Source organism: Strix aluco, chromosome 3 (genome assembly GCF_031877795.1).
Source record: "Strix aluco isolate bStrAlu1 chromosome 3, bStrAlu1.hap1, whole genome shotgun sequence".
In the NCBI taxonomy this organism is placed as follows: Eukaryota; Metazoa; Chordata; class Aves; order Strigiformes; family Strigidae; genus Strix; species Strix aluco.
Genome location: NC_133933.1, coordinates 21,058,074 through 21,085,841, shown reverse-complemented (window position 1 = coordinate 21,085,841; position 27,768 = coordinate 21,058,074). Strand labels below are relative to the sequence as shown.

Here is a 27,768-nt window from a genome sequence, read left to right as displayed (position 1 = left end):
CAAAGATTTATAATCTCCTGGGGCAAACCTGTGAGTTCTTTGTGAAGTAGGAACAAAGCCCACACTCCTGTCCTGGTGTTTTCTTTATGCCCATATACCCCCACATAGACACACAATCAGCATGAGAAAACCTACCCAATCCTAAATCTTTAGTGTGATTTGGAATGATTAACCCTCAAAAAGTTTGATATTCAAATAATACAAAAAGTCTGTATGTTCATTGAGATGTTATTCAAAAACCCTGTAAAACCAGGAGATCTTGATGAAGAGTTTTTGTTATTTCAACATATGCAGCGTATGGTTTCTTTCAGGTCTTTCAATCTGGACCATCATCTGATAATGTGCACATGAAGGATTTTTTTTTTAGAAGGGAAGGGGAAAAAGAGCTTTTAGGATTTCACAAAAACTTTTGTTCAGGTTTTCAAACACCATATCTGTATCCATCATCCTTTACGTAGCCCAGACAGTATAATACACTGTCAGGTATCATGTTAGAGCAGCCCATTGGCGCATCTTGCCATACCCAAAAGGCCCAGCTGCACAAAAGTTATTTCACCCCAACTTTGTGAGACCAAGTTGAGAAAACATCCCCTTATTATGAAGGGTTTCTCCTGCTCTCGTTCTTGCTCTTTCTCACCTTGAAAACAAACCCCAAACCAAACTAAACGCCTTCGTCCAAACTCAGATGAAATCTGTTCCTCTGAACCTGCCAATCTAGACCAACACAAATCCTACCCAGAGTGACACTTTTGTGCAGAGTAAGGCAGGTCCATGCAGTGTGGAACGGCAAGCATCAGCATAGCTAGAGATGCCTCCTGCCTGTCTGCTGTAGTCAGCAGAAATGGAAACAACACAAGATATTCTCACTCCTAGTAAGTCTGTGCTGAAGGAGGGCTTTAAATTGGCCTTCTGTCTCCTGTAACCCCAGGAGATATGATTAATGAAAAGAGCTAATTATCTGTCATTGTTATAACATGCTTCAGAGGCAAAAAAATTAATTCTACTATATTTTTTTCTTTTAACCATATATAACCACTATTTAATTCTCAATGAGCAGCTAACATCTTCTTAGAACGAAGAGAATCTCTGCCTGTATGGTCGGAGATACCTGTTTTTCATCTCATTTATTTCTTGAGACAATTCTACAAGAACACTTTGGCACATATTGAAGTTTTTTTCTTTGTTCTTCAAGAACTGATGACGATGATGTGTCATCTCTGTTGGCTGTTCATTGAACAAAAGTAGCAAAGTGGAAATAAATTTTTTTCTTGTAAAAAATAAGTTCACATGCTATGCTGAACTCATTATTCAAATTCACAGTTGAAACTGATTATCACACTGCCTCAGACACAAATTCGTGCAAGCATTTCAGTTCAAATGATTCAGAGGAACCAATGAATAAATAGTCCCATCACTGTTTTTTGATGCAGGAGGGCAATGGCCATTTCTTGTGTGGAAATTATGAGCAGATGAGGAGGTCTCTGTTCTGTAAATCTGGGCTTGTATTTCACAACAACCAAACTTACTCAACAGAATGAAGAAATCCCTGCGGAAAGTCTTTGTGAAAATGGCATAGAGGAAAGGGTTAGCACAGGAATTGATGGGATAAAACAAAACCAGAAGGATCTTGGATTTGGACACTGTGATGAGGGGAACCTTGAGTGAGGCTGATATTGCAAAAAAAGATATTGGTGCCATGCAGAGGAAGTCTGTGAAGATCAGTATGGCCATGCGCTTGGCAATCTTGGTGTCACTGTTTGAAGAGATGACGTTAGGGTTTCTCACAGTAAAGTAGATGCAGATGTAGCAGGCACATATAATCATAAATGCAAGTACATTCAACACTAGAAGAAATATAACATAAGCCTGAGAAAATGGTGTTTCAATATCCATGGGCAAACAGATGCTCACCTTCATGTAGCTGCTGACTCCAAATATGGGAAGAAGTGCCACCGTGAAAGCAAACATCCAGCCAAAAATCATTATAATCACAGCGTGACGTAATCGAACCTTGCGGTCCAGTTGCATGGCATAGGTGATGGTGTGCCACCTTTCCAGAGTTATCACAGTCAGCGTGTAGACTGAGAGTTCACTTGCAAACACTGTAAAAAATCCTGCAGCATTGCATCCTGCCCCAGTTTGCCAGTCTATGGCGTAGTTGTAGTACTGGCTTTTGGTCTGGATATCTACAGATGCAATAAACAACAAATAGATACCTATGCAGAGGTCTGCAAATGCAAGATTGCACATTAGAAAGCGAGGTACGGTGAGTTTGTACTGACTGCTTATCAAAATAACAAGGACAACAATGTTCCCCGTGATAGCCAAAATGTTGATAAACCATATCAGGACTCTCAGAATGTTGTATCCCATGATATCTTCACATGGATTGAAAGCATCAGGTTTAGGTGAGCAAGCTACATTAACTACTTCATTGCATAAACCATAGTCAAATTCATTCTCTGCTGGGTCAAATCCTATGCCGTAGTTAGAAATATAGTCTTCAGCTGCAGATCGTCTATGTATCTTATCTCCAGGCTGCTCATCAAGGTCTTGCTCGGCCTGAGATATGCTACATATTGGGTGTAATTCGGTGCTGAAATTGTAAAAAGAATAGAGTTGGAAACTAAGAGATGCAGCACAAGGCATACAACAAACATGTAATCATCCAGTTTCCATTGACAGCTCAGTTTTTCTGGTTAGCTGACTATATAGACTACCCTGGAGCTTGAAATTAATAGTTTGTCTGATCCCTATTTATAAAATATTACATGAAATTGTAAATTATTTGGAAACATCATAACATGTAACGGAAAGGAAAGGTTAATGTTTGCCTTACTAACTATCCACCTGGATAACGCATTCTGTGAGAAGCCTCCCTTATTTCAACTGAATTTCTCGCATAACCTGTCATTGATAAGTTGATTCTTGCATGGGGGAAATACACGATGATGAATTCTGATGTAAGACTGAACTTTTAAGAATGAGTCAATTCAGCTGTGCCGATAACGAGTCTGTATAATCACAATAATGCTACTATTTGGTATTACTCTCAAATTCCTTTTTTTTTAAAGTTTTTGACAGTCAGTGTGCCATATTCAATCTTGTAACTCTGTCAGGGCACAGAAAAGCTCTAGTTTGTGCCATACGTTTTAAGTATCACATATCATATTGGTAACTGGCCAATAACCCAGATAAATAGCATAAATAAATTCATACAGGCTTCCAGATAATCTCTAGAAGCTAGATGCCAACACAGATACAAACATAAGACATGGTAGAAGATTTTGCTTAAAACATGTTTTTCAAAGAAAATGGATTAGAAACCAAGTGAAGTCAAGCCGAGCCATGCTGAAGCAAACCATACCATACCATATCAAACCAAACTTTACCACACCACACCACACCAAGCCAAGCCAACATTTCTATGGAAACAATAGTTGCTTTTGTTTCTGTCAAAAAGTCTTTTTTAAACATTTTGAGAATTTTCAGTAGCAAAGGTAAATGAAGGAAAAGAGTTTCAAGAAAAAATGTCTTTAAAGGCAAAACTAGTATGTTTTGATAGTTTTGTGTTTATTTCCTAGAGTATTAACTCTATACCCTTCTCCATGCCTAGACCGACAGAAGAAACAAATATTTTGGCTGAGATGATAGAAAGATGATCAGCTCCATCAAGCTAAGAAATATCAAGATGTATGAACAGGAAATAAAGGTTCAGACTTTAACAACTGCTTCTCCTAGGCCACCTTTGAAGTTTGCTGTCCCAGAAACTTGCATCCATGGATCCATGCATAAAATGGATCCAGATCTAATCTGAGAGGGAATAAAACAGCTGACAACGTGTTGCTCTGTTCAGCTCTGCCTACTTTCATCTACAGCCCAGATAGCAATTTGGGTGTTTAATTGCTAGGACAGGACCCCAGCTTATCTTCCACCCTGACCTGCAGTACAGTTGAGAGAACAGCTTTCTAGGCAAGTGGGGTTGAGATTTTTAAACAATTGGTAGCAGCTTAAAAGGAAGAATTCTTTTTTGTAACCTAATTTTACCCTTTGACTTTGTGCACTCACTACATTTTCCAAAAATTGAGTTTAAAAGGTCTGCAGGAAAGGAAAACTAATGAAGGCCCAGCACCAGAAGGTGAGGGACATTTCCTATGAGGTTCTGAACATCCTCTACTATTATCAATATTTTTTATCTTGCTTGTCAACTGAGGAAGAAAACTGATTTTCTGTGAGGTCAAATATGCACTATGAAGGTCACAATAGCAATAACAAGGCATTACATTTTGCTCCCCTGTGTTCTGCTCGCATAAGGATGAGTGAGGGGTCCAGCGTATTGATCCATATATCAACAGTTCTCTAGCTGAACGGGAATATATGCTTCCAAGGAGCAATAACAGGAGAGAAAGTCCCTCAGTTCTGAGTGCAACAGGCACTTGGGGGCACTGAAAGCTACTGCAATTGGTGGTTCTTCGTAAATGAACTGAAGGAAATGTTTTTATCCAATAATTTCTCAGCCATGAGTTAAAAATAAACCTTTTCCCAAGTTATGGATGTACTGCCTGGAGCTAAATCTATCCCCTGATAAGACTGCTATGTAAGGCCAATTAAACATTTCTGATTGTTACAATTTATTAATTCTTGAATTATTTTACAGCCAGTGGTCCCAAATAAAACCAGTGTCCCACGGAGTTAGCTGCTGTGTTTGCTCCAAGGATGGATGGCAAGGGGTCTCCCAACTACGGTTACCTGTACGGTGACCAGATAAGATGGGCAGTTGCAGACTCCCAAGGGAAGAAGAGCCATCCTGTTGTACTGGCTGCTTACTGGTTTTTTTTTTTTCCCTGGAATGTTTTCCCCTTGGGCTGTGCAGTTCATTCAGAGCAACAAGTTAAAACATTTTTTGGGAAGGGATGGGTCCTTGCTTCCTTTTGAAATGGTAGGTATGGTAACACAGTTCATCTATTCAGACTCTTTGTAACCTTCTGTTACTGTTTAACATTGCTTTTCTCAAGTAAACCCTCTGAAAAATAAACTAGAGAAAGGACAAGTTAAAGAATAACATTAAAATTGGCAGAGTGCTCTGACAAAAATAAACAAAAATGACTACGTTTGTACAAGTGGTTATTTTATGCATTTTGTCTGGAACTGGTGACAGCAGGATCTTGGGTGCTGAGAAACATGCTCAGCAGAATAAATAGTCCCGACCTAGGTTCTGTATTAAGCCCTATCTCAAACCAACCATCCTCACTGAAAAGTGACATCCAGTGAGTTGTGAGCAACTGATATTATGTTCTCATGAGACGAGGCCCAAACACGACTCCTGATTCTGCCACATTTTTTAAAAAAGTAGGATTTCAAGTGACAGCTCCTCCAAAGAATAATGATGAAGTGTAAGGACAGAGTCATATCAATGTCATTCTTTTAGGCAGAAGGTGATCTTTATGTCAAAGACAGCCAAAAGCTTGCTGAAGTTCATAATGGTCTATGTCAAGTTGAGGGTTTGAACATTCAGCCTCTGCCCTATCCTTTTTCATGGATATTATTTTCCAGTCACAGAAAAATGTGAGGGGAGTTCAACAGACTGAACTGGGCTTGTTCAAGGAAGCAGTTTACCTTCTGTTAGACGAGCATCACAATATTTCACAGAGCAATATTTATCTTATAATCCTTAGTGGAATGGGGAAAAAAGCGCATCAAAATTGTCTATGTTTTAATTTGTGTCTCAGCCTGGTGAAGTTGTTCTTTATGCAACATCCTCCAAGATTTAGAAAGCACTGTCTCTGTAACAGGTTTAAGCTTTCCATTATCACAACAGAGCCTGTTTGCCTGTGCAGATGGATTTGGGAGAGGTGATTGAGCATGTTCCACTATGGCAACTTATTTTATCTAAGGTTCTTGAGTGCTGAAAAAGTCTCAAAGAGGGGAAATCTAACATAAATGGGGCAGCTAGAAAGGTGCCACACATCCCTGTCTTAATTCCTTCCCAGATTTCCCACATGAACACCAACTGCTGCTGTCATCCTTCTGGGGGTGACGAGGCATCCTTTTTATCCTCCCTGGACTACCTGGAAGTATCCTGAGACCTAAAGAGCCATGGGAGAACAACCGTCTCCTGTGAAGGTGCATGGCACGTCAGGTTACATCACACTTCTCACCACCACAAGTAATGCCCACTGCACTGAACCAAGCACAGCTCTCACCAAAGAAATAATACATTGTGTGATCAAGCGTTGCAAACTATTAATAACTCTTAAACAACCTGAGCAGTCTTCAATGCACGGTGCAGCTTGTGCCAGCTGTCAAGAAAACTGCTTTGAAATGAAAGCGGGTGTAGCTATTGTACGTGTGACTAATCTCTGCTGAAGTGTATGGTAATACCTTTGGTGTTCAAACTGAACTAAAATGCATCCATTTTCTCTCTTTAAGCTGGAGAGAGGATATCAGTCTCCCACCAATTTCAGTACAAGACACATGACTGTGTCAAAGAAATTACGGTTTTTAATTATGTTTTAAAGCAGTTAACAAGAAGGGTTGATCTAAATAATTAGTTCTAATAAATTTGCGTTTATGCTTAATATTTTGTAAAAGTTACATCTGGTAACTATTAAAGGCATATATAAATACATTCAACTTTGTTCTGTTGATCAGAGTGATACAGTTCGCATAAACATTCAAGTAATCATGTATCATATATCGTAAAGAAGAGAATTTCTGACTTGCATACCATTTCTTACTGTTGCATCACACCTGATACTATAGGGGACTGTGAAGTTGGGACCAGACTTGCTCCAGAAGCAGGCCCACTGCTGTGTGGTGCTCCAGCCCAGCTCGCTGGCCATCTTCACTTGGGTTACATGAGATCTGCACAGTTCATTGGCATTTCTTTCCAAAATTACACTTGCCCAGTCTGCGGGAAGGGCTGCCTATGTTCTCGACTTCTTACCTGTCAGAGCAGAGGCTTCCAAAAGTGGGGCTATACTAAGGGGGAAGTGAGTCCTGTGGGTTTCAATTCCCTGGGGTGAGCATGACATGGAAGTTATCTAAAGCCCAAGTGAGGGGACTAGGTACTGCGAGCTTACCACAAGGTCAGGGCCATTTCCTTCAACAGTAACTCTCTGTTTTTAAAAAGTCCAGTTGCCTAATTTAAGGGGTGGATTCTGGGATTTGGGTCCTGATTTGGCCCAAGCAGCCTGGTAGCTGAGTACCTTCAAAAATATGAGTCATGGTGATATCAAAGTCCCTTTACAGATTCAGGACTAAGCATACCTCCATTGGACTCACTGGCAAATACCACTTTGCCACCTGTGCTGGAAGGACTGCACCCATGCCATTTCTACTTAGGAAGCTATCAAGCACTGTGCCTGCATAAGCCTGTATAAGTATGTGAAAATGTCTCCTGTTGATAAACGATCCTATCAAAAAGTTTAGCATTTTGGATCAAAAATGGACAATGGGGAATGGATTCTGTCAGATACATCCCTTATCACTGCAGTCTCTACCATCAGACTTGCACTCTTTACACAGACAGTTTTGCAAACACATGTAGGTGATATTTATTAGCTATCAGCACAAGCAAGATCAGTTATCTTTCATTGTCTGGTGACAATACAATGCTAAAAGTAAAATAAATGACCACGTATTAAAATAGAAGCTACTAACAGTTTATGCTTTCTCTGCATGGTTTTACTTTTCTTTGAAGTTTTAGGAACTTCTGAAGACAATGTCTTGAATTTTAACAATGATCCACAATTTGTTTTCTGTCATGGCAAATTCCAAGTCTTTGAGGACATCCAGTAAAGGAAGAACTTTGAACAAATAATAGGGGTTTCTGTAGGTACCAGTTCCTCATGTTTCCCAGTGGCAAAAATTCAGGAGGCTCGTTAGCTGGTTAATATGTACATTTAAAGTCTGTCTGAGCAGCCAAAAATACTCAATGAGATTCACTGATACCTGAAGTCTCACTGCAACTTACTAATGGAAAATGAAAACAAGCATAGACAATGACTTTGTCCCTGCTAAAGACACCACACCCTCCCACCCCCCCTGTGTTGATTTGGGTAAGAGGGGTCTGCTCTAGGTTAAGCATTTCAGAAATCATGTCCAAAAGCCTGTATGTAGACTTGACAGATAGCATATCTCTGGTGCTTCGTTGGACAGTGTTCTAACATCAGTGTGGCTTTCTGAGAGGAGTTTAAGATCACTCTGTGGTTCTGTTACCCTCCTGAATTGATGGCCAAGTATTGACCAGCTTCTCTGCAAACACAGCTTTCCCTCCAGCTGCCACCTGAAAAGTTATCAAACTTTTCCTGTTGAATGTCTTCAGTGTGGCTCCAGGTTGATCCAGGACAGGAGGTCCCAGTGAAAGATGGACCTATGACAGGTGGGGGCTAGAGCTGCTGCTGGGGAAAATGCTGATGCTAACACAGCTATCAAAATGTATGACTTCCCTGTAATGGAGTGGCAGTGCACTGTGTAGCGTGCATAAAGTTGTATGTATTGTGTATTTATTTATTTCTATACATTTACTTACCTGCACTGAAGAGACCTTTTCTATCCAGATTTTGAGGAAGTTTATTTAATTCACTATCAGCTGCTGAGAAGCACCAAAAAGAAAAACAAAGGAAATCACTTACTTTTGTCTTTTCCAGTTTGTAAATGCACAGCAATGGCTAGGATAGGTGAAATTTGCCTCAATCAAAGATCTAAATTTGCTTAAATCAGGAAGTTTTTTTAAATTGTATGTAGATCTTGCTCTTAGCTTCTTAATGAGTTCTAATCCATGACTTGGCAGGAAACTGATTCTCGTCCTTGAAATATCCCTTTAAGAAAACATATGAAAATCTCGGTAAAAAGCAAATTTACATCTACTTGACTGTGGGTATGTGTTTTAGACTGTCCTACTCATTTTCAGAGTAGCGACTGAAAAGATATCAGCTGAAAATCTACACTGAAAAGAAGATCCAGGGATAAATTAGATGTTTCTCCAGGAAACATGAACTAATATCCATTGTAAACAACAATCAAGTGATGTTAGTCTGGTCTGAGAAAGAAGACAAAAATCCCATAACCCTCTGTGTAAGAATTAGCAGGCACATAAACCATTAGTGCTATATGATACTGGGTTTAGCAAATACCCAGTAAATGCAGCAATCATCCCAGAATACTGCTACAGGATAAAAAAGGCTGATGAAATCACAACAGAAGTTTGCTACATGAACATCACATCGTGGAAAGGCAGCTGTGGAAAAGGCAATAAACACAAAGAGAGAAGCTCACATGGGGGTACAGATGTGAGAGGTTGGGGATATCAATTTTTGTACTCATTGGGAAGAAAAAGAGATTAAAGAGAGACAGGGGTGACATGGTTCAAACTGTGAGGAATAAAAATAACAAAACATTTCCAGAGGTTTAAAAAACAAAGAGAGCACAGACTGAATCAAAGAAAGGGGCAAGATGGCAGGAGGTTAGGAGAGATGTATTTATGTGGAAGGCAATTACTGTGTGGGACAGGCTATCAAAAGCAGCAATGGAAGCAGCAGATACGAATGGATTAAAGGGAGCATTAGCGGAGCTTTTAAAAGGAAACACATTGTGCAAACACTAAATCTTGACTTGTGCCATGCAGGTGGGGAAAAGAGAGAAGGACCAAGGGTGCTCCATCTCCAGGCTAAGACATACTTGGGAACCCATCCCCATGGCTCCAGGGTGTAACAGCTGGGGCAAAACGTCCCCACATTTCCTTCACTGTGTCGCTTAGCTCATGACAGCAGGAGAGCATACTCCTTTCTCTTAAGAGCAACAGTAAAAATGAACTGCACAAGACCACCCTGTCCTCCCTTAGCCCCTGCGCTCTTAGGGCCTGAGACTGATCCAGGATGCAGTGTTTGCTGAGGCCACTCTGCTCTTTATTCTCCGACAATCAATCTCCCTAATCAAGGAATGGGACTGACAATATTTGTAGTTTTCTCTGTGCCCCCTCCAAGGTACAGTTTCCAATTCATCTGTAACAGTAGGATGTCAGGACAACAGGTTATTTGATCTCTATTACCCAACATGCACAAATTGTTTTTATTATCGTATTAATGCAGTAGAGTGATGCCATGTGAGGGGGAGACCAGGTTTTAGCAGCCTGTAATAAAGTTTAGACAGTTCCTATGTACCTTATGCACATTTGCACCTCTGTTCTCCATTCTAAGAAAAAATTAATACCAGGAAATGGCTGTGTTTGAACTCATGGTCTTTAGTTTAGGTTGCCCAAGTCCAAGAAATCACAGGCAGCTAATAAAGCAGTTAGTAACATTGGTGGAGGATAAAGATGCTCTTTGTGTCCATGCTGTGCCCACAGCTGAGGCTTTGCATCCAGGCTCTGAAGGAATGCACCACCTTCAACAACTGGACCATGAACTGTGGCAGCAGAAGAGCAAACACAGACCCCACTCCGCTACCCTGACCTGTGGCCATGACTTCTACTGGGAGGGCAAGACAGACCAGTGGAGCCAGATACGCTTTGAACTTCTTCAGATCAGGCTGAGAGAAGCCACGCTGTGATCCTGAGGTAGTTCTGGGCCTGACCTGTTTCTCACAGGAACTAAAAGCAGCAGCTGATGGGAAATTTTAGGCTATCGATTTCTGACTTAGACACTTGAAGAGGTAATTAGGTTGCAACGAGCAACCTTGATTGTTTCATGGACTGACTATTGCCCTTAGTATACTGCCTAATGAAAACTGTCACCTAGAGTATATGCTCGTGACTCAACAACTAATCAACAGTTTTCTGCCTAAACCCACAGACAGTATCACTCATGGCATCATTAAGAGCCTGTGAAACTTCACAAAGGATCATAATTCAGAACAAGAGCATGGAAAGTGTTTTCTTTGGCTTGTTAGCTAAAAATCTTTATCGAGTCCAAACTGTTATAACACTGGGTGGAAATAACAATTAAATATGAATAGGAATATGACCTGGACTTAAAAATAGATAAAATGTTACTGGATCTCTGGGCATCTCTAAATAATTTCATAAATATTAAGTATTTTTCCATGAAAATATTTTCTTCTTTTTAAAATTTTTTCTTTAATGCTCATTATTGCACATAAACAGAAGTGAGTTAGGGAAAGTGCTTTGCATATTCCTGCGGGGTTTGTTGCTATGTCTGTTAGAGATAGTTATCGATACAGCACTGACAAGCCCCTGAACAGCAAACACAGACATTGTGCAGGTGCTTTAGTAACTTACTCCACTGAGTCAACAAGCACAGACCTCGGTGCAGTAGTTCTTTGGGACATTGCTCTCTAGTTAGAGGCTTGATAAATTAAATAAGCAGGATGAACAAGATGATAAAGTGGCAGTCGGAAAACCAGAAAGTATTGGTGACTGGAGTACATGTTCTTGTATTATTATTGCTTGACTGCCAGTCATCAGCCTTGACAGCAGTCAGTCCAGGAACAGCAAAATGAATCTGACTTCTTTTCCAATCACTTCTCTTTCCCTCTGGGAGTCTCTGTTGGATTAGCAAAAATACTGACCAACTGATGAGGTTTGAAAGGCACATACAGATATAGCAAGAAATGGCTGACAAAGGAGAAATTAGAGAGGGGTAGACTGATTGGTGAGAACAACTTTCTCTGGGCTTATATCTAAACTGATCTCTGGCTGTGCTTCAGGGAATCAGCTGGAGAGCTGGGGATCTACTGGAGCGCTCCTGTGGACCCCATATGTGGGTTTACCATTGAAGACAAATTGCAAGGATAGGATGGATCACAGCCATACCTTACCCTGCATTCGAGTCAGTACACAGTCAGAGAACTCCTAAGGACTTCAGTAAAAGCCAGTGTAAGCCACTACAGCTCTGGGAGAACCAGAAGATAATTAAATGAGACAATAGGGCTGAAAATTGAAGCTATGAAATTCCAAGTTGGAAATACAGTGTATTTCTGTATAGAAGGAATATATATAGGTGTGGGAGTAATTAGCCATTTCATTTATTTGCCTACACTTACACTGAAATCCTTTAACTTAAAACTTGATGTCTTTCCAAAAGAGATATTCTAATTCAGCCAACAGCTCTAAGCCTGAGAGAGGAATTGATTCTTGAAACTGCAGCCTGTACAAGGGCTAAGATTGGTGCTTTCTGACATTACTATTTGTGCTTGTGTTTCTTTCACATTATTTTAATATGCTGGATTCTAAAATAGAAGTTGGTATTAATTGTCTGCAGAACACTGGTTCAGGAAGACAAAGAGTTAAAACATCATGATCATTCTAATAAAACATTGCAGTCCGCAGCACAGATTTGATTGCAACAACACTCTTTGTCCCAGCAAAGATATGATTATGGGTCAATCATTTCCACAAGTGAAAGCACATTCCTGGTGTACACTACAGTGATGGATGAATAAGAAGGTTTTTCTTTCATGATCTCAATCAGGATAAAAGGTAATTTCCCATCCATAGAATAGTGGATGTATTGGTAATGGAACAGAAAACTTCTTACACAAATAACTCTGTGTTAGAAATTGAACTATCAAATGAATCTGAACTACAGCCAAAACAATTTGTTAAACCTCCAGAATATGATTGTATCAGCTACAGATTGCAAAGAAAATGCATTTACTTTTTGCTACAGGAAACAATGTTTTTCCAGAGAAACATCTATGATATTACTGCTGAAAAGATGCTCCACTGGCAGTCTTTTCCAAAGAAGGAAGACACTCTGAGGGAGTGCTGGAAGTGGAGCAGAAGGCAGTAACCCATACCATAGCTCTTTATATCATAGGTGCACTGCCCATCACAAAGTAGAAAAAAGGCCTTCAAAAGAGCTCTGATCTGAGCTCAAGGTTAACCAGACATTTTTCTCCCTCTTTTTTAGATCTCTAACCACTCTAACCTCTATGTAAAATCTTTCAACAGCTCCAATGACCCCTTTTCACCCTTTCTGGGTGACTCCTAGCCCTCTCTGGACATCCAGGGTAGATAAGAATAGAGAAAGGTTCTGATGAATTGGTGAGAAAAAAAAGACTCCCATGTCTTTGTTGCAGCTCTTATGTGTTGTGGCTTGTGCTCAGAAACACAAGCAGTTGTGCACACTCACAGGCATTTTCAGACCTTATGGCAAACTGTGGCTTGAGGTAATGGTGACTGAGATCCATGAGCATCCTGCTGCTGAATTTTCTACTGCTGAGATCTCACTTTCCAGTTTATCACCCACCAGAGACATCCTGCTGTAACTGAGTGAGATATATCTTGTACCTATCTCTAAAGGGATTGGGACATCCCAATCCCTATCCCTGTAGGGTAGGGATTTTATCTTCAGAATTAAGCCTCAGAGGTGCAGGGGCAGATCTTCAGTGGGAAGCAATTCAGATTTAAGCACCAAGGACCCACTCGCTTGTTCTTGACTTTGCTCAAACTAAAAAATAACAGCATTTTTCTCTGGAAAAAAACAAAGTAGAACTACTTTCTTACAGAGCATAATCAACTGTGGAGAGGGATCTGGATCTAAATCCATGGATCCAAATATTCCCAAAAACTTGAGGACAAAGTGAAAACATGGATCTAGACTGAAATTTCAGTTATGGCTTCCAGGTTTTTTAATATTCAGAACTACACCTCCAGTTTTGATATCCAAGATTTTGTAAGATGTTGAAATCCAGGCTGTCATTTGTATGTTCTCTGGTTTTTTTCAGGGAGTTAATAATGAGAAAAATAATGTCTGAATATTACTTACAAAACAACGGGCCCATTGGCTCCTTGGAAGACCTCATTTGGTAATTTTTCTAGGTTGTGATTATCACTTAGATTTCTGAAAAACACAACAATATTTAAGCTAAAACAATCTGAGATTAAAAAAATAGCTTGCAGCAGCTACTAGCTCCTAATGTTTGCTTTTCAGAACAGTAAACAACAGAAATAGTTACAGCTCGTCCAGGTAGGTTCCATTAAATGCATGATTCTCAATTTCCCGAATCCCATTTTTATTCAGCCATCTGCAATAGAGAAAAAAAAAAGGGTTGTGTTCTTACGCTTCATAAATAAAATGTATGTAATTCAAATCAGTGAAAGGGATCTCAAACAAATAAAATTGTTAAATAGATATTCACATGGTGAAATTTCTATGAATACTAGCTGGTAAGATCCCAATAGTTGCAGGAAGGCTTTGGAGACATGAATAGGACAGATAAATGCTACTGTCGGAGATGATAGCTAGAGTAATTTTCTGAAGCAAGGGCAGGGCTGATGCAGATGTTGGCACTGCTCATGGCTCCCCTGGGAAGGCTGCAGCAGAGTCAGGGAGGCTGTTCCAGGTTAATCCCTGGAGTTGTGAGACCAGGATCGTTTCTGCTGGTGCTATTGATGCCACTTAGTTTTACTTTTTTCAAGATGCTTTTGAAACTCTGGGCCACAGCTTAACCTTTGTCAGTAATTAGAAAAAAAAGATCACTGTTTGTGGTGGTCTCATGTGCTCAGCTGGGCAGGTGGAGGAGGGAGGCTGATCATCACCAGGCTGGCAGGAGGGCAGGAGAGGGATGGTGGTGGTGCTAAACTGGCCAGGAAACAGCTGATTCCTCATACATCTGCTGCCTCGACAAATTACTCTCCTTGTCTACTCTCCTGGCGCTGTCCCACCTTCCCGGGCTCCTTTCCCCAAGTGGAGACACAGGTAGTGAACCTGGGAATCAAAGCTCCTGGGGCTTCTGCCAAGTTTTTACTGTAGTGCATTAACTAATTAACATTTAACGTCCTTCTCTCTCTTCCCTTCATGCTCTTAAAAATTTACATTTGGGTCAGTTATATTTATCATCTTTACGGTGCAATCTTTCATCTTGCCTTAAATGTCTCTCTGCAATTCACGCCCTCTCTAACAGGCAATGACAGGTTTGATTGATGGCAAAAATGGCCTGATTTAATTAAACTGTCAGCAAACCTGGACATTTTGTTTCTAATTCACACTGAAAGCTGAGCGTGTGAGTGACCCACTTATCTAAGGTCTGAGGTGGTGAGTTAAGGTCAGCATGAAAATTAGTCATGGGTCTGGCTGAAAGGATTACCCTTTTGACCATGACGGGCAGATGTACATAGCTCTGTGTCTATAATGTCTGTCAGGTTAGATCAGGAGAACCGTCACCGTCCCCTTCACTTGCAAGCACTATTAGACATGAGTGAGCAGGCACAGAGAAGAAACATGTCCCTGCTTATAGCATTTAAAACATTTATTATATTACATTGATCTTACCCATTCGTAGCTGCCAGGCTGATATATATGCTTTTAATCACAGCATTAACACTTAACTGCATTCTCTCACTGAACATGATGCTAGCTCAATGAGATACTAAGGTCGTAATATCAGAGTCACTGTTGCCGTACAGTGTGGACTATACACTCCTGTCACTTGCCTAATTGCATTTAATTAGTAAAAAGAGAAAAAAAAAATTACCTAAATCCCAAGACCTCATTATTCTACATATAAACAACTTTCTGTTGAGTCAAATTCTCCCTTCACTTCAACCAGGATCCTTACTGACTCTACTAACTCTTACATTAGCCACAAGTGACAATGGAGGCAGAGACCTAGAGCCTGAACATACGGGCTTTTACTCACCATTTCATGGCTATATCAATATTTTTAAAACACACTTTAAAATTCACGCAGTGCAGGAGGCCACTGTCCCTGAGGTACTATTTACACCCTATTTCAGGGCAGGAAAGCTGTATCTTAGACTCTAAGTGACATGCAGACCTGGAAGCAAGGGGAATTTCTTCCACAAATCTAGCACTTTTTAAACAAATGTATCCACAGTTCCAGTCTGTGCTGATCCCATGCGTAAGATCACATGCAATTCAAATTACTGGTTTGACTAAAATTGTGTCTCCCTAGAGTGTGGGAGTTCAATGGGTCCTGGTTTTTTTTAATGTCATCTTGACATGCCTGGTTTCACAAATGATGTTGCGAGAAAAATAACTTTCTATTGCATTGTATAGTGACTTCAGTTTTGTATAGAAAACCAGCAAATCTGGGCCTAAAATGAGGTAAGTTCATCACAGCTCAAGGAAAGCCTAATCAGGGACTCAAAGAGCACAGACAGAGCTTCTGTCCCAAGAGAGAAGAGTCAGGACATTGTCTGACCAGGAAGGTGGTGGCCAGGTCTGCTTGCACATGTCTTGCTGCTCCTGCACACACTGGTGGGCATGGGGAGCCCATGGCAATAGGCCTGTTGCAGGAGGCAGGGCAAAGGATCTGGAAGAGGACATGATCCCCCAGGCCAATTTTGCTAGCTAACCAGCAGCCTTAAGTTCTCAGAGAGGACTGTTCTTCAATACGCAGGCAGTAATATTATAAGCAATGAGACGTCCTGGGGAGACAGGGGAAGCCAATTTCATGCAGCTCTAGTGGAACAGAGAGGTCAAATCACAGTAAAAATCTGGGATATTTACCTCACCCCTTAGTGGTATTATGGCAAGAAATACAGTACTTGTTGTGCAGTGCTCTGAAAATACAAAGTCCCACCCGTGTAGCAAATATTAGCATCACAGAAGAAAAGATAAACCAGTGCATTTAGGGTACCATTACTCAAATATATATCTTTAAAACTTCAGGGAACTTGACACACACAGAGGTTGTGCATAACTGATGGGGGAAAAGGAGACATAACGGCTAAGTGACTTGTTACTGGCCTCTCTTCAAATATTGATGGTCTGACCTTGCTCCCACCAAAATCAGTGTGAGCCCAATCAGTCAGTCAGAACTTGCTTGTCTATTTCCGTATGCGAGGTAGATTGCGCTCACCCGTTTTTCCAGTCTGGCCACTGGCTAGGTGAAATGAAGGCAGCTTGTTAGCAAGCAAACAGTACATTTTGCTATACCAACAGAAAGGATCAAAGAAGTCAGATTGCATTAAAATACATGACTGTTCAAGTCAAATGTAGATTCATCTAACCATGCAGCTTGAAACTGCATTTTGAACTGCCCTGTATCAATGCATTAACGTTGTGTACAAATATACCACATTTCCACAACATCTACATATATTTTGCCCAAGTAATAAATGTCTTTGAATGATGTGTCTGAATGTAAATATTTATGAGTCATGCCATCCTTTTGAACACAATTTGTATCACACGGAACGGTTGTTGTAGGTGGAATATGTTTAACCTTGGCATCAGTAATTACTAAATTTACTTTATGTTGTGCTTCTAAAGTAAAGAACAGGAGTAGAATACAACAAAAAACCACAGAAGCATTCATTTTTCATGGCAGAAACAGAATACAGGAATTTGGAAGCGTATGAAATAGTGTCCATCCCCTGATTTCCTTGGCCCTATTCTGGAAAAGAAATGAACTAACAAGGAGAATAATGAATGTACTGTGTCTTACTCACAGAATCACGCTTTCAGAACTCAGGCCCGTGAATGAGTTTCTTTCAATTGTACGTATGTTGATATTGTCTTGAATATCTCTGAAAAAAAAAATGCAACAGAAACTACACCTTTTTACCTCTGTGAGCCTTTCAATACAGTATGCTATTTCCAACACAATGTTTTTCCTTGTATTCAATCTGAGGAATTATTATAGGCAGAAGGTAACAACTTAATTTTTTAAGGTATTTTTTCTGCAGAGCACAAACCTTCCTGGTAAAAGAGGCTGGAGCAAAACATTTCCAACACCCCTATATTTTCCTCACAAATAGTCTGAAGTCATTAAAATGCATAAAAGCTCGGGTCTCATAACCCTGAGGTGGATGAAATAGTTCCTCCAGCAAACATACTATCCAGAAAATGCAAGCTGAGGGGCTGCGAGGCCACCCCTTCTCGCAGCCTCCAACCAGAAGAAGGAAAAACCATTAGCCTTTTTGGCCTGATTCAGCAGGGTACCTACCAGCCCAAGAATTATTCCCCTGCAGATGTCAACAGGGTTGCTTATAAGCTTTGTGTGTGCTTAAGAACTTAAGATGCGGGACTCCTGTCAATGCAGTTTGTTGAACTGACAAGTAGGCATTTCGGTCTTTCACCAGTTTTGACTGATACGAAAAAAGGATATACGTTCTGTTGCTTGCTCAAAATAGACCTCAAAAAAGTTAAATAGTATTACTCATAATTTAGACTGCGGATATGGTTGTTTTCATGCTGTTTCTGCTGGAAAGCATGGAACGAAATTAATTATCTGCAAAGCTTGAAATTAAGTGGGGTTCCAAAATTATCCCATGCTGACGGTTGAATCTGGCCACAATTCTGCATTAAATGACACACAGAGGCCTCATTCTGCAAACGGAGGTCAGCAGAGATAGGAACAGGGAGGGAGTGCAACACCCATTCAAGTGAAGTGTATCCCTCTGCTAAGGATCTGCATGAGCCCTTTATAAACATCAATAACCCCTCAAGACCTATCTTTGGGACTTAATAATGGCACGACTGAAGCCAATGGAAATTTTCTTACTGATGTCATGGGGGCAGGGTTTGAACCAAAGGCCAGTTTGGGACTCAAGATTGATCAAGTCCTACTTATTCTTACAGGAAAGTGAGGAGCTTCACCTGAAAAAAAATAACTCTTGCTCAGCAGGACAGAATAATTCGAGTCTAGTTAAGACTGATGATAAACATAAAGGTATACAGGAAGAAGTCTCTTTAGCTCTGTATCAGTTGCATTTGCTTGATGGTTTCAGGAAGCCCTGAAGTGTAGTTCTCCAAATTATGTATGTCAAGTGCATTACAAAAATTTATTTCTTATTTTATATATGTGTATATTTAGGCATCCCCTTCCATGTTTTCTATGCATTTTTATTTATATTTTAACAAATATACTAAGACAATTGCAGGATTAATATTTCTGCAGCTTGAAATCTTCTAATCAAAGATTTGCACGTGTAGAACTTTGCCTGTGCATTAACAATATATCTTGTCCAAAGGAATAGAAGAAATAGTTGCTTATTTCCTGGGTTTTCTGCTTTCAATTATACGAAGAACTGATTGAAAAATTTATGTCAAGATCTTTGCCAGTGAAAAAAAAATCAAGCTTTTTCTGATATGCATTTTTTTACAGAAATAAAGGTGCTTTTACAGAAGAAACACCTGCTTTCACACAAAATTTTACACAAATATTTTTTCCCAGTTACCACTGGAATTTTCCATAGAAAAAAAATATTTAATCCTCTGGACAGTTTTAATGCCAGTGAAAAAATGAGCATCCTGTGGGTTTTTTCTTTTTTTTTTTTTTTCTCTGTAATGTGTCCACCTCTTCACAGAAACCAGCTCTGAGATCAGCAACTCTTCCCATGCAGGCCAGAGAACTGTCACCAGGTGGCAACAAATTTCCACTGCCACCAGCCTGGTTTGTATTTCAGCTGATGAAAGTGGAGTAAAAGGCTGCTATCCGTCCTCTGGGCCATCCAGACACACACTCATAGCATAGTTAAAGGAAGAGTGGTCTGTAAAGTGCAAGTTACAATGCTTTGTAGAAGGGAGACCTAGAGAGAACTGAGACCTTTTGGGCTACATTATCATCAATGCCTACAAAATTACAACCCAAAATGCTACCATGAAGCTAATAAGTGAACACAAGAGGAATCATGTCTTGAAAGGCTTTGTCGGAGCAGGATAACATTCAAAGGGAACTTTTAAAAAGTGAAAAGCAGACGTTAAAACTTACAGTAAAACTTTCTGGAAGGAGTGCACCTTATGGACAGCAGGTAAAAACCGAAGGCCAGTGTTTGATATTAACCTAAGGAGGAGAGAGCAGATGAAGATTATTGACTCTGCTCCAGGATGCAGCAATAATTAACAAAGAAGAAAAAACATTGGACTTAAAATGGCAGCAACAAAAGGCACAGTTTAGCCACACATGGGGGGTTTGCTCATAGGAAACTTGACATTGTAAAGTAAAATGTTTTTTCTCCAAAGCACAATCTGAATTCTGCCCCACTGAAGCCAGGGGAGAAACCCTGCCTTGGATAATTACATGGTCCCTCCTGATGATCTCAGGAAATGGTCGATATTAATTTCCCCACCATATTCTAAGAAATCAGCTGCACTGTCACAGGGTAATTATTTTCATAGTAGCTCTTTTAAGACAGAAGTATCAACTCACCACAATTTTAACCTTCTGCTCAATAGAGGATACATTGATTTCACTGGAAATAACATTATTTCATAAAAGTAAGAGAGAATTAGGATGCTTTATTCCCCAGTCCATCCAATAGCGAGGAACCGAACACATGGAAATGTTTCAGCAGTTTGTGTGACTGGACATGGGCCTGAGTCTCCATATTGAACTATCTCCAGTCTCCTACCACATCGAGCATCACTGTGTTGCAATTTCTGTCCATGAAACACCAATCCAGAAATGCTGACTCCGAAGGACAAGCGTGTGCCCACAGCCAGCAAGGAAACATGGTCACAGGTGTTCACAGAGCTGTGCCATGTCTAATTTAAGCAAATTTTGTTATCCAGAGCAGTAGCAAGGGCAGGACAAACGTGATATTGCCATCCAGCAGGAGATGGCTGGTGGCTGCTGATGGCTGGAAGGAGGGCTGAGCGCAGGGAGGAGGAGCTGGGCGAGGCTGGGCTCTGACTGGCTGGGAGTTTTTCCCAGCCACCAAAATGTCTCATTTTGACTCTACTAAACAAAGAGAAAATTTGGGTTCTTGAAAGTTTAGTTATATCTTTGTATTTTTAATATGTGAGATGGCAGAGAAGGTAACCTTTCACTGAGAATATTGATTCCTTAAGGAACATATTAGTAGTATATGAAAGGTATTTTTTTATCTTAAACAGAACAATATTCTTTTTTTTTTTTTTTTTCAGATTCATTCCTGAATAGTTGAATGGTGATGAAAAGCAATGGTTGAAACTGGAAAAAAGTAACAGCATTCATTTTCTGTTTGTTATGAACCTAGATTATTTCAGGAGAGTTGCAACCTTTCAGGTTTCATAATATGAACTGAAACTGAACACCTCCATGTGACAAACAAATCCTACATTTGGGCACTCAGGGTGACACATAGGTCCATAAAATAGTCATTCACTTGCATAAGTACTGCTCTGAGGTCCCTGAGGTGGTATCCAGATATCCTCAGATGTTGAAAAGCCAACTTGTTGTCTGGCTCACCTTATAACAAAAAGAAATGCATTATATGCAGGAAAAAATTAAAGAAGTATAGTGAATATTCAAGGAGACAATTTGGGAAAGTTGCTGAAATGTCATGACTGTTTTGTTTCAGGAGTCAGAGTGGTCTGACATGGCATTAGCTTAAAAATAACAGCTGTCACATGTGACCAAGAGAGCTCTACAAAAATGCCTTTGAAAAACTTACGTACAGTTAAATAGAAAGCATGATTTATGAAGCGGTTGGATTTCACAAGTCCCTTATCATTTAAAGTACTCTACACTTATACTCTGTAAAAGGAGTTAGCCAAAAAAATTAGAAGTAATAGAAGAAGAACCTGTAACTACCCCCTTACAGTATTTTAAAATACACTCTCTAAATTACTGGAGATGTACAGGGTTTTAGTTGAAAGCTGCCTTTAATTTTAAATGAGTCATATGCTAACAACTCATGCAATTCTTTCTACAAGCCTCTTGTCAAATATGAATTATGGCATGTGCTTCCTTTAGTAGGTAAATGAAGAAGCAAACTGCTGCAAAAGTAGTGTGTAGCTATTGCAGGACAGAGGAGAAGACATGAGAAACTTTCCTTTCTACAGTACTTTCCCGAGGAAATCTCCATCCTCATGTTGCAGTAATGAAAGATGATGGTACTCTAACATATGCTATTCAAACAGCTCCCAATGGCAACTTACTTCCAACATATCAAAACGCAACAGTGGTTAGCAGAGCTTTCATCAGGCATGTGTAAAAAAACGCATTCAAAGCCTTGGGTGATGCCATAGTCTTGATCTTTCCCATAATCCCAAAGCGTTCAGGCCTCAATTTGTACTGGTGTCAACTGAACAGCATGAGATGAAGAGGAAAGCATCTTTGACAAATCATTATATATTGAAGTAAATCTACAGGTGGCACAAAGCACTGGTTGCACAGAGGCACAGAACGGTGATTAGGAGTAGGAGAGGATGTTCTTTTAATTAATTGCAGAAAAAGAACTAAAAAAATATTTAGCTAGACTGCAGCCTAGATCTTCCCTTTCTTTTTATTCAACCACCAAATCTCCAGAGGCCTTTAAGTGGATAATCTTGTTAGAATGTAGATAATCCAATTTACTGAATATCTTTCCTGCAGGACAGTTTTGTCAATATATTTACCATATAACATATACATTCTTAGTAGCCTCACTTTAAACAAGTGTCCTCTTTAATCTGTGTTATAACTGAGTCCCCCCTTGCCATGCATAAACAGCTTGGTAAGAACCTGTTTTTCAGACGACTGATGGCTGCTTTCCAAAGCATTAATTGTCTTTCTGAAAAGGCTTACTGGAGTCAGCACTTAAGAAAACATAGCACCCTGATCAGCAGAGAAAAAAAAAAATCTTTCAGAAACTAATTCCTGGAAGATTCTGGCTGCTTATCTCCAGATATAGTAACATGCCTGCTTTTTTTTTATACCAAATTGGTAGGAGCAAGTCTGACAAAACTGGGAACAGAGTTTACCTCATCAACTTATTGTGGGTATTTGCTAACTTGCAAACCCAAGGCAGGCATAGATAAATACAACATCACCCAGGAAGCGTTATTTTTGTATTCCTTAATCACACTGGTTACTTTATACTGCAAGTGAGCCTGACTCCAGCAAGAGATTCCTCTGGCTCATGTGTCCCAGCCTCACAGACTAACATAAACCTATAATCCACAACACCCACTTCTGGGGCAAGGTCTTTACCTGTGAGGCTGCCATGAAAAAGGAAGGAATGGAACATCACTTCTTTTTATTGAAGAGCCAGCTCCACGCAGAGGGTCAGTGATTGTGGCCTTTGCTGCATGTGCAGCAGATACAGTTGGGTTTAGGAAGCACGCCAGCTACATGTGTGTCAGGTCTTCCACGAAGTAAGACCAGACAGGTACAAGCAGCTGCAAGACTTGGGCTCTGCTCTGCACAATGCAAACTATTTTGCAGATAAAACGCATACTTTTGTGACCTAAATTTCTCCTCCCCTCCAACAATCCAGCTGTATGCCCTCAAAATTGATCTGAAAGGAGTGTTACAGTTAAATCTTTCTATTTTAAGCTGAGATTGCTTAATACAGGACGTTGACACATCCACTGTGAAAAAAGAACCAAAGGACACAGATTACACATGAGAACTAATTTTGGAAATAAAATAGGTTTGAAAAGCCATTACTACATTATTAAACAGACAATGCCACAGCTCTCCCTAATGAGAGCCAGATAAATAATCTTGTACCCATGAAAAGGTCAATATGTTACCGTTCTGAAGCAGTCTGTCTCTTTGGCATATATCCAAGAAGACCAATTAACAATTCCCTTCACTGCTTCTAAAAGACTGGTGAGAAAGTTAAGGTTGCCTTTTTCTAGAACTTTTAGAGTATTTCAGCATTGCACTTTTTTAGCATTGCATTTTTTTAGCATTTTTCTCTCCTTAGTGTTTTTGCCATACCAGTAATCATGATGCAGGAGACAAAGGCAGCTGGGTGAGCAGGAAATTTATTTGTTCCCAAGTGGACAGAGGTAAAAGCATATGTTAGTGGCTGTAATGAGCCCAGGAAGATGATGAGAGGAACAAGGCTAGCCAGAGTTTCTTGCCTGCCCAAAAATAAGATCTAGTGGTGATACAACTATTTTTGAAGCAGCACAGAGGAAGCCTTGCAAGCAACATGTTGCAAAGGTCACTAAACTGATGGGCTATGGTGCTTAGGCTCAGTTTCAGACATTAACACTGCTTAATTTTCCTCTTTTTTTTTTTAAAAAAAATGAAAACTGCCAGTTAATATATACTTTTCTGTGAGATTTTCTGAATTGTGTTTTAACGGTTCTCTCACAGCCACAACACTGTTGTCAGGAATCAGACCACACATCTTGCACCCTGCCAGACTGCCACTGTGGCTGGAAATTTCAGAAGAACCACAAGATGCCCAGTAATGGGCAGGTACCTGAGTCTCCCTGCTGTGGCATGCTGGTTGCAGCCAGATCTTACTATACCTCTTTACACAGAGATACAGGGGTGCCTGTGCCAGCTGTTCTGTCTGGTGGGTCAGACCAGGAAGGGTTACAGAGGTCTACGTCAGGGTCTGCAGTAGAAGGCTGTCCAAGGACCTCTCTGAGTACAGGCCTCCATCTCCCGCTCTGCTGCCTCGATGTGGACTATTTGGGAAGCTGGCATGGACCCCAGCTGGGAAGAAGGTACACCACATGGGCAACAGGAGCATGTCCCAGTGAGACCAGCATCAGGTTTGCTTTTCCACTCACACACAACCCCGTATATGATCAGACAGAATCTCCTAATCTGTTTTGTGACAAGATATTCATGAAATCACTTGCTATTCCTTCCTAACTTCCAGCAGTTAATGGGAGTTTCCCTAATTGTTAGTTCCCCTTCATGGCCTTAAAATTTTTATCATTTCTCAAATAGCTGTTGATAGCGGACGCTTAACCATTTTCTCAGTTATTTTAAACTCTAGTCCCATATGAGCTCCCCATAGCATCTTGCCTAATATTTTCATTAATTGACCCTTCCTCATATGTCACTAGAAGGTGAATACTAGGACTAGGTTACCTTTACCAACTGCCATTTTGCAGCCTTCCATCAAGGTTTCTGCTTTCTCATTAAATTAACAGTCCTATTCTTTCAAACAGTAAAACTCTGCCTTTTCAAGGGGACGTGTCTAAAAGGGCAAGCACCAGTGAGTGAAACAAGGCGATGGAGAAAATGGGTCTTTCCTACAGGAATGTGCCAAGAAAGAGCACTAAGGTACGACTGTGCGTAGAGAGAGTGACATGAATATGATGTAACTCAGCATCACACCCAGCTCACTGCTATGTGGAAGGCTCTTACAGGTGCTTTGAGCCCTGCTCCTGATTCCTATGGTGTGAATTGGTGTAGCTCCACTGAAGCCAAAGGTGGTGTGCTAATTTATACCCCCAGTGCAGCTACCTCAAACCTTGTCATTAGCATGGAACACACATTCATCTCTTCAGACTCTCAGAGCCATGAAGCCTGCACCTTTAGTACATTTATAGTCATACAAGGTGTGGGGGGGTTTACCTCCTAAAATGAAGGAACAGAGAGGATGCAGCATAAATCCATTAGTGGAGTAAACACTGAAGATGGATTTTATCAATTTAAATTAGAGAAAAGCTTTGGCACAAGAATGAATGTAAATGAAGTGGCTGGAAATAAAATTAGAGAAAATTTTCTAGTCACCAAATCACTGAGTTTCTGGAAAAGCCTCCCCTGGAAAAAAGAGAGAAAGCAGGGAACATTGGAGGCATCAAAAACATCAATAAAGGACTTTAATTAAAGGGATACATGGAGTGGAGCCAGTAAGAAATGGGATAGAGTAGTCTGGGGAGTCTCTTACAGTCCTGTGTGCCCACAAGGGAGAATACCTAAAAAAGTACCCAGTATATATTTTCCTCTAATTTCAGCCAGTGAGTAGAACTAGCTAAAGAGGAATGAGGAGTGGTTAGTTAGACAAGCAATCCTCTATATTTTTAATCTGTTGCTTCTATAGGTCATAAGAGAGCTGTTGCAGCTGAATTTTTGTCTGAATGTTTGAGCCAACATGTATGGGAACATAGAATGATAAATGTTCAAAAGAGGGAGCATCCACTAAAATAAAGAGAAAAACTTCCACTAAGTCAGATGTTTAAAGCGGGGATTTACCTTTTCCTCATGACCTACAGGTTGTGTGTCTCACATTTCAAAAATCACTGAAATTAGTGTGTTCATTACTGTGTTCACGTTTCTTCTTGTTCTTCAGTTCCGCATGAGATAAATGTGCTCCCATTGTTTCTAACCATCTGTACACCTGACAACTGTACTACTCATAGCAGCTTGTTCTGGGATTTCACATGGGGTAAACAAATGCTGTGTTTTCGTTCATAGGTAGCCAGAATTACTCAAAGACAGCAGTCACCACTGAATGACTCAGGCTTGAAACCAAAGGCATATGATTTCTCCTCATGACAATGCAAATTTAAAGCTTTATTTCCCTGCTCTCTCCCCAGAGAAAATCTGTGTTTCAGTTAAGAACATAAAAAAGTGCCTGGTGAATTTGATAAAGCAGATATTGGTAAAAATGCTGAGGAGAACAACAATCCTACCACAACTCTAAGCACATATTCCAGTTCAATGAGGGTTTAAACTATAATGGTTTGTGTAGCTCTAAATACACCTTATCTCTTGAAGTCCAAACCTTAAATCTCAAATCTTAAAGTTCAAATTCCAACCAATGCCTCTTGGCATTTTTGAGCTCAGAACCTGTCAGATGCTAGTGATTTTCAGAGACCTTAAACACTCATTAGCTTACTGGGAGCTATGCTTATTAGACCACTGACCTGATTTCATCCCATCTTCAAGAACATCTAACCAGACAATTAAGCACTTACTCTTATGTGCTCAAATGTAGAAATCATGATCAGGCTTCTTGTGTAAGTCAGGAAAACAAGGTTAGGTATATGTGCTCAGGTGGATGGACATACAAAAGTTAAGCTAATATCCTGCTGGGCGTATATGCCATTGTTCAGCAAAAAACACTGTGTAAGCTTATTTAAGCTATGGCCATTAAAAACAACTACTGTTCATTGGACTTAGCTGGGGTTTTATGCAGAGGAGAGATAATCAGCCATGTTAAGATCACACGCTAAAAACTGTGAAAATATTTTTGGGTAACAGTCTATTTTAAGGATAGATTCAATTATCACTGAATTGTGATGGCAAGCCTATGGGAGTGGATGTGGCAACCATAGTTGTGCAAGCAGCATTTTTGATGAGACTGGTTGATGAAATAAAGTTATGACATATACCAATATGTTTGCATTCTAAGGCTTTAATCATATCACATCACACATTAACGAAAACCATTGCTACAGGACCGCCATTGCTAAAGAAAAAAGGATTTGAGTGCTTAATACCATGTGTATGAAGTATAACAGAGAGCAGAGTCATAGCAAAGACAGATGACAGAGATTTTGTCCCAGAGCTCTTGGGTGGAATTTCACCCTAAAGTTGTTTTTATAGACAGAAAAAAGGCCCAGGTCCTTTTCTCATCATGCAGTTTCAACCTGATGCTTAGACAGGCTCAAGGATCTTATGTGTGTGAATATTATTGTCACCTTTTCTGAGGACTGTGTGCAGGCCTGGGTATGAAAATGTGGATTGACAATGTGCAGCTAGCAGGGGGAGAGAGGGCATTACTCTGTTTTACTACCAAAAATGCTCAGCACAGGTTGGACAGAAACACATCTGTATCATTCAAAATTACTATGGTACTTCCAAAGTGCAAAAGATCTTACAAATATCTGAGGCTTGGAAGGTGTTGGAAGGCATCCTGATCAATGTACACGAGGTTGTTGGCCTTCTCAATTCGTCTGCAAAGAGAAAATAAAACATTAGAGGAAATATACAACTATATTGATTTTAAAATATCTGTGGTTGCCCCATGATGTAGTGGTACTATACACTGAGATTTTCTTTTTGACAGCAGAAGGTCTGCACATTTTCAAAGAGCAGCCTATCACAGACCGGCAGACCCCCCCACCTTTCAATATCAACAGTGGTTTGAGAATAAGTTTCAGGCTGACCAGAGAAAGAAAGGGACAGTTAGATAAGAAGATGGAAAAGACAAAGAGAGATTTCAAATGT

At 40.1% G+C, this 27,768-nt stretch overlaps 1 protein-coding gene across 1 annotated transcript in view; it reads right to left on the bottom strand.

The window, feature by feature from the left end:
- Positions 1–1,112: 1,112 nt before the first annotated feature.
- FSHR (follicle stimulating hormone receptor) overlaps positions 1,113–27,768 on the bottom strand; it is an 86,276-nt gene continuing 59,620 nt past the window's right edge. Inside the window, exons 4-10 of the mRNA XM_074820604.1 lie at positions 27,420–27,494; positions 19,645–19,716; positions 17,381–17,458; positions 13,921–13,989; positions 13,731–13,805; positions 8,637–8,822; positions 1,113–2,596 (exon numbers count right to left, since the gene is read on the bottom strand). Coding sequence (XP_074676705.1) covers positions 1,369–2,596; positions 8,637–8,822; positions 13,731–13,805; positions 13,921–13,989; positions 17,381–17,458; positions 19,645–19,716; positions 27,420–27,494 — 1,783 coding nt within the window. The 3' untranslated portion in view covers positions 1,113–1,368. The remainder of the gene's footprint in view (positions 2,597–8,636; positions 8,823–13,730; positions 13,806–13,920; positions 13,990–17,380; positions 17,459–19,644; positions 19,717–27,419; positions 27,495–27,768) is intronic.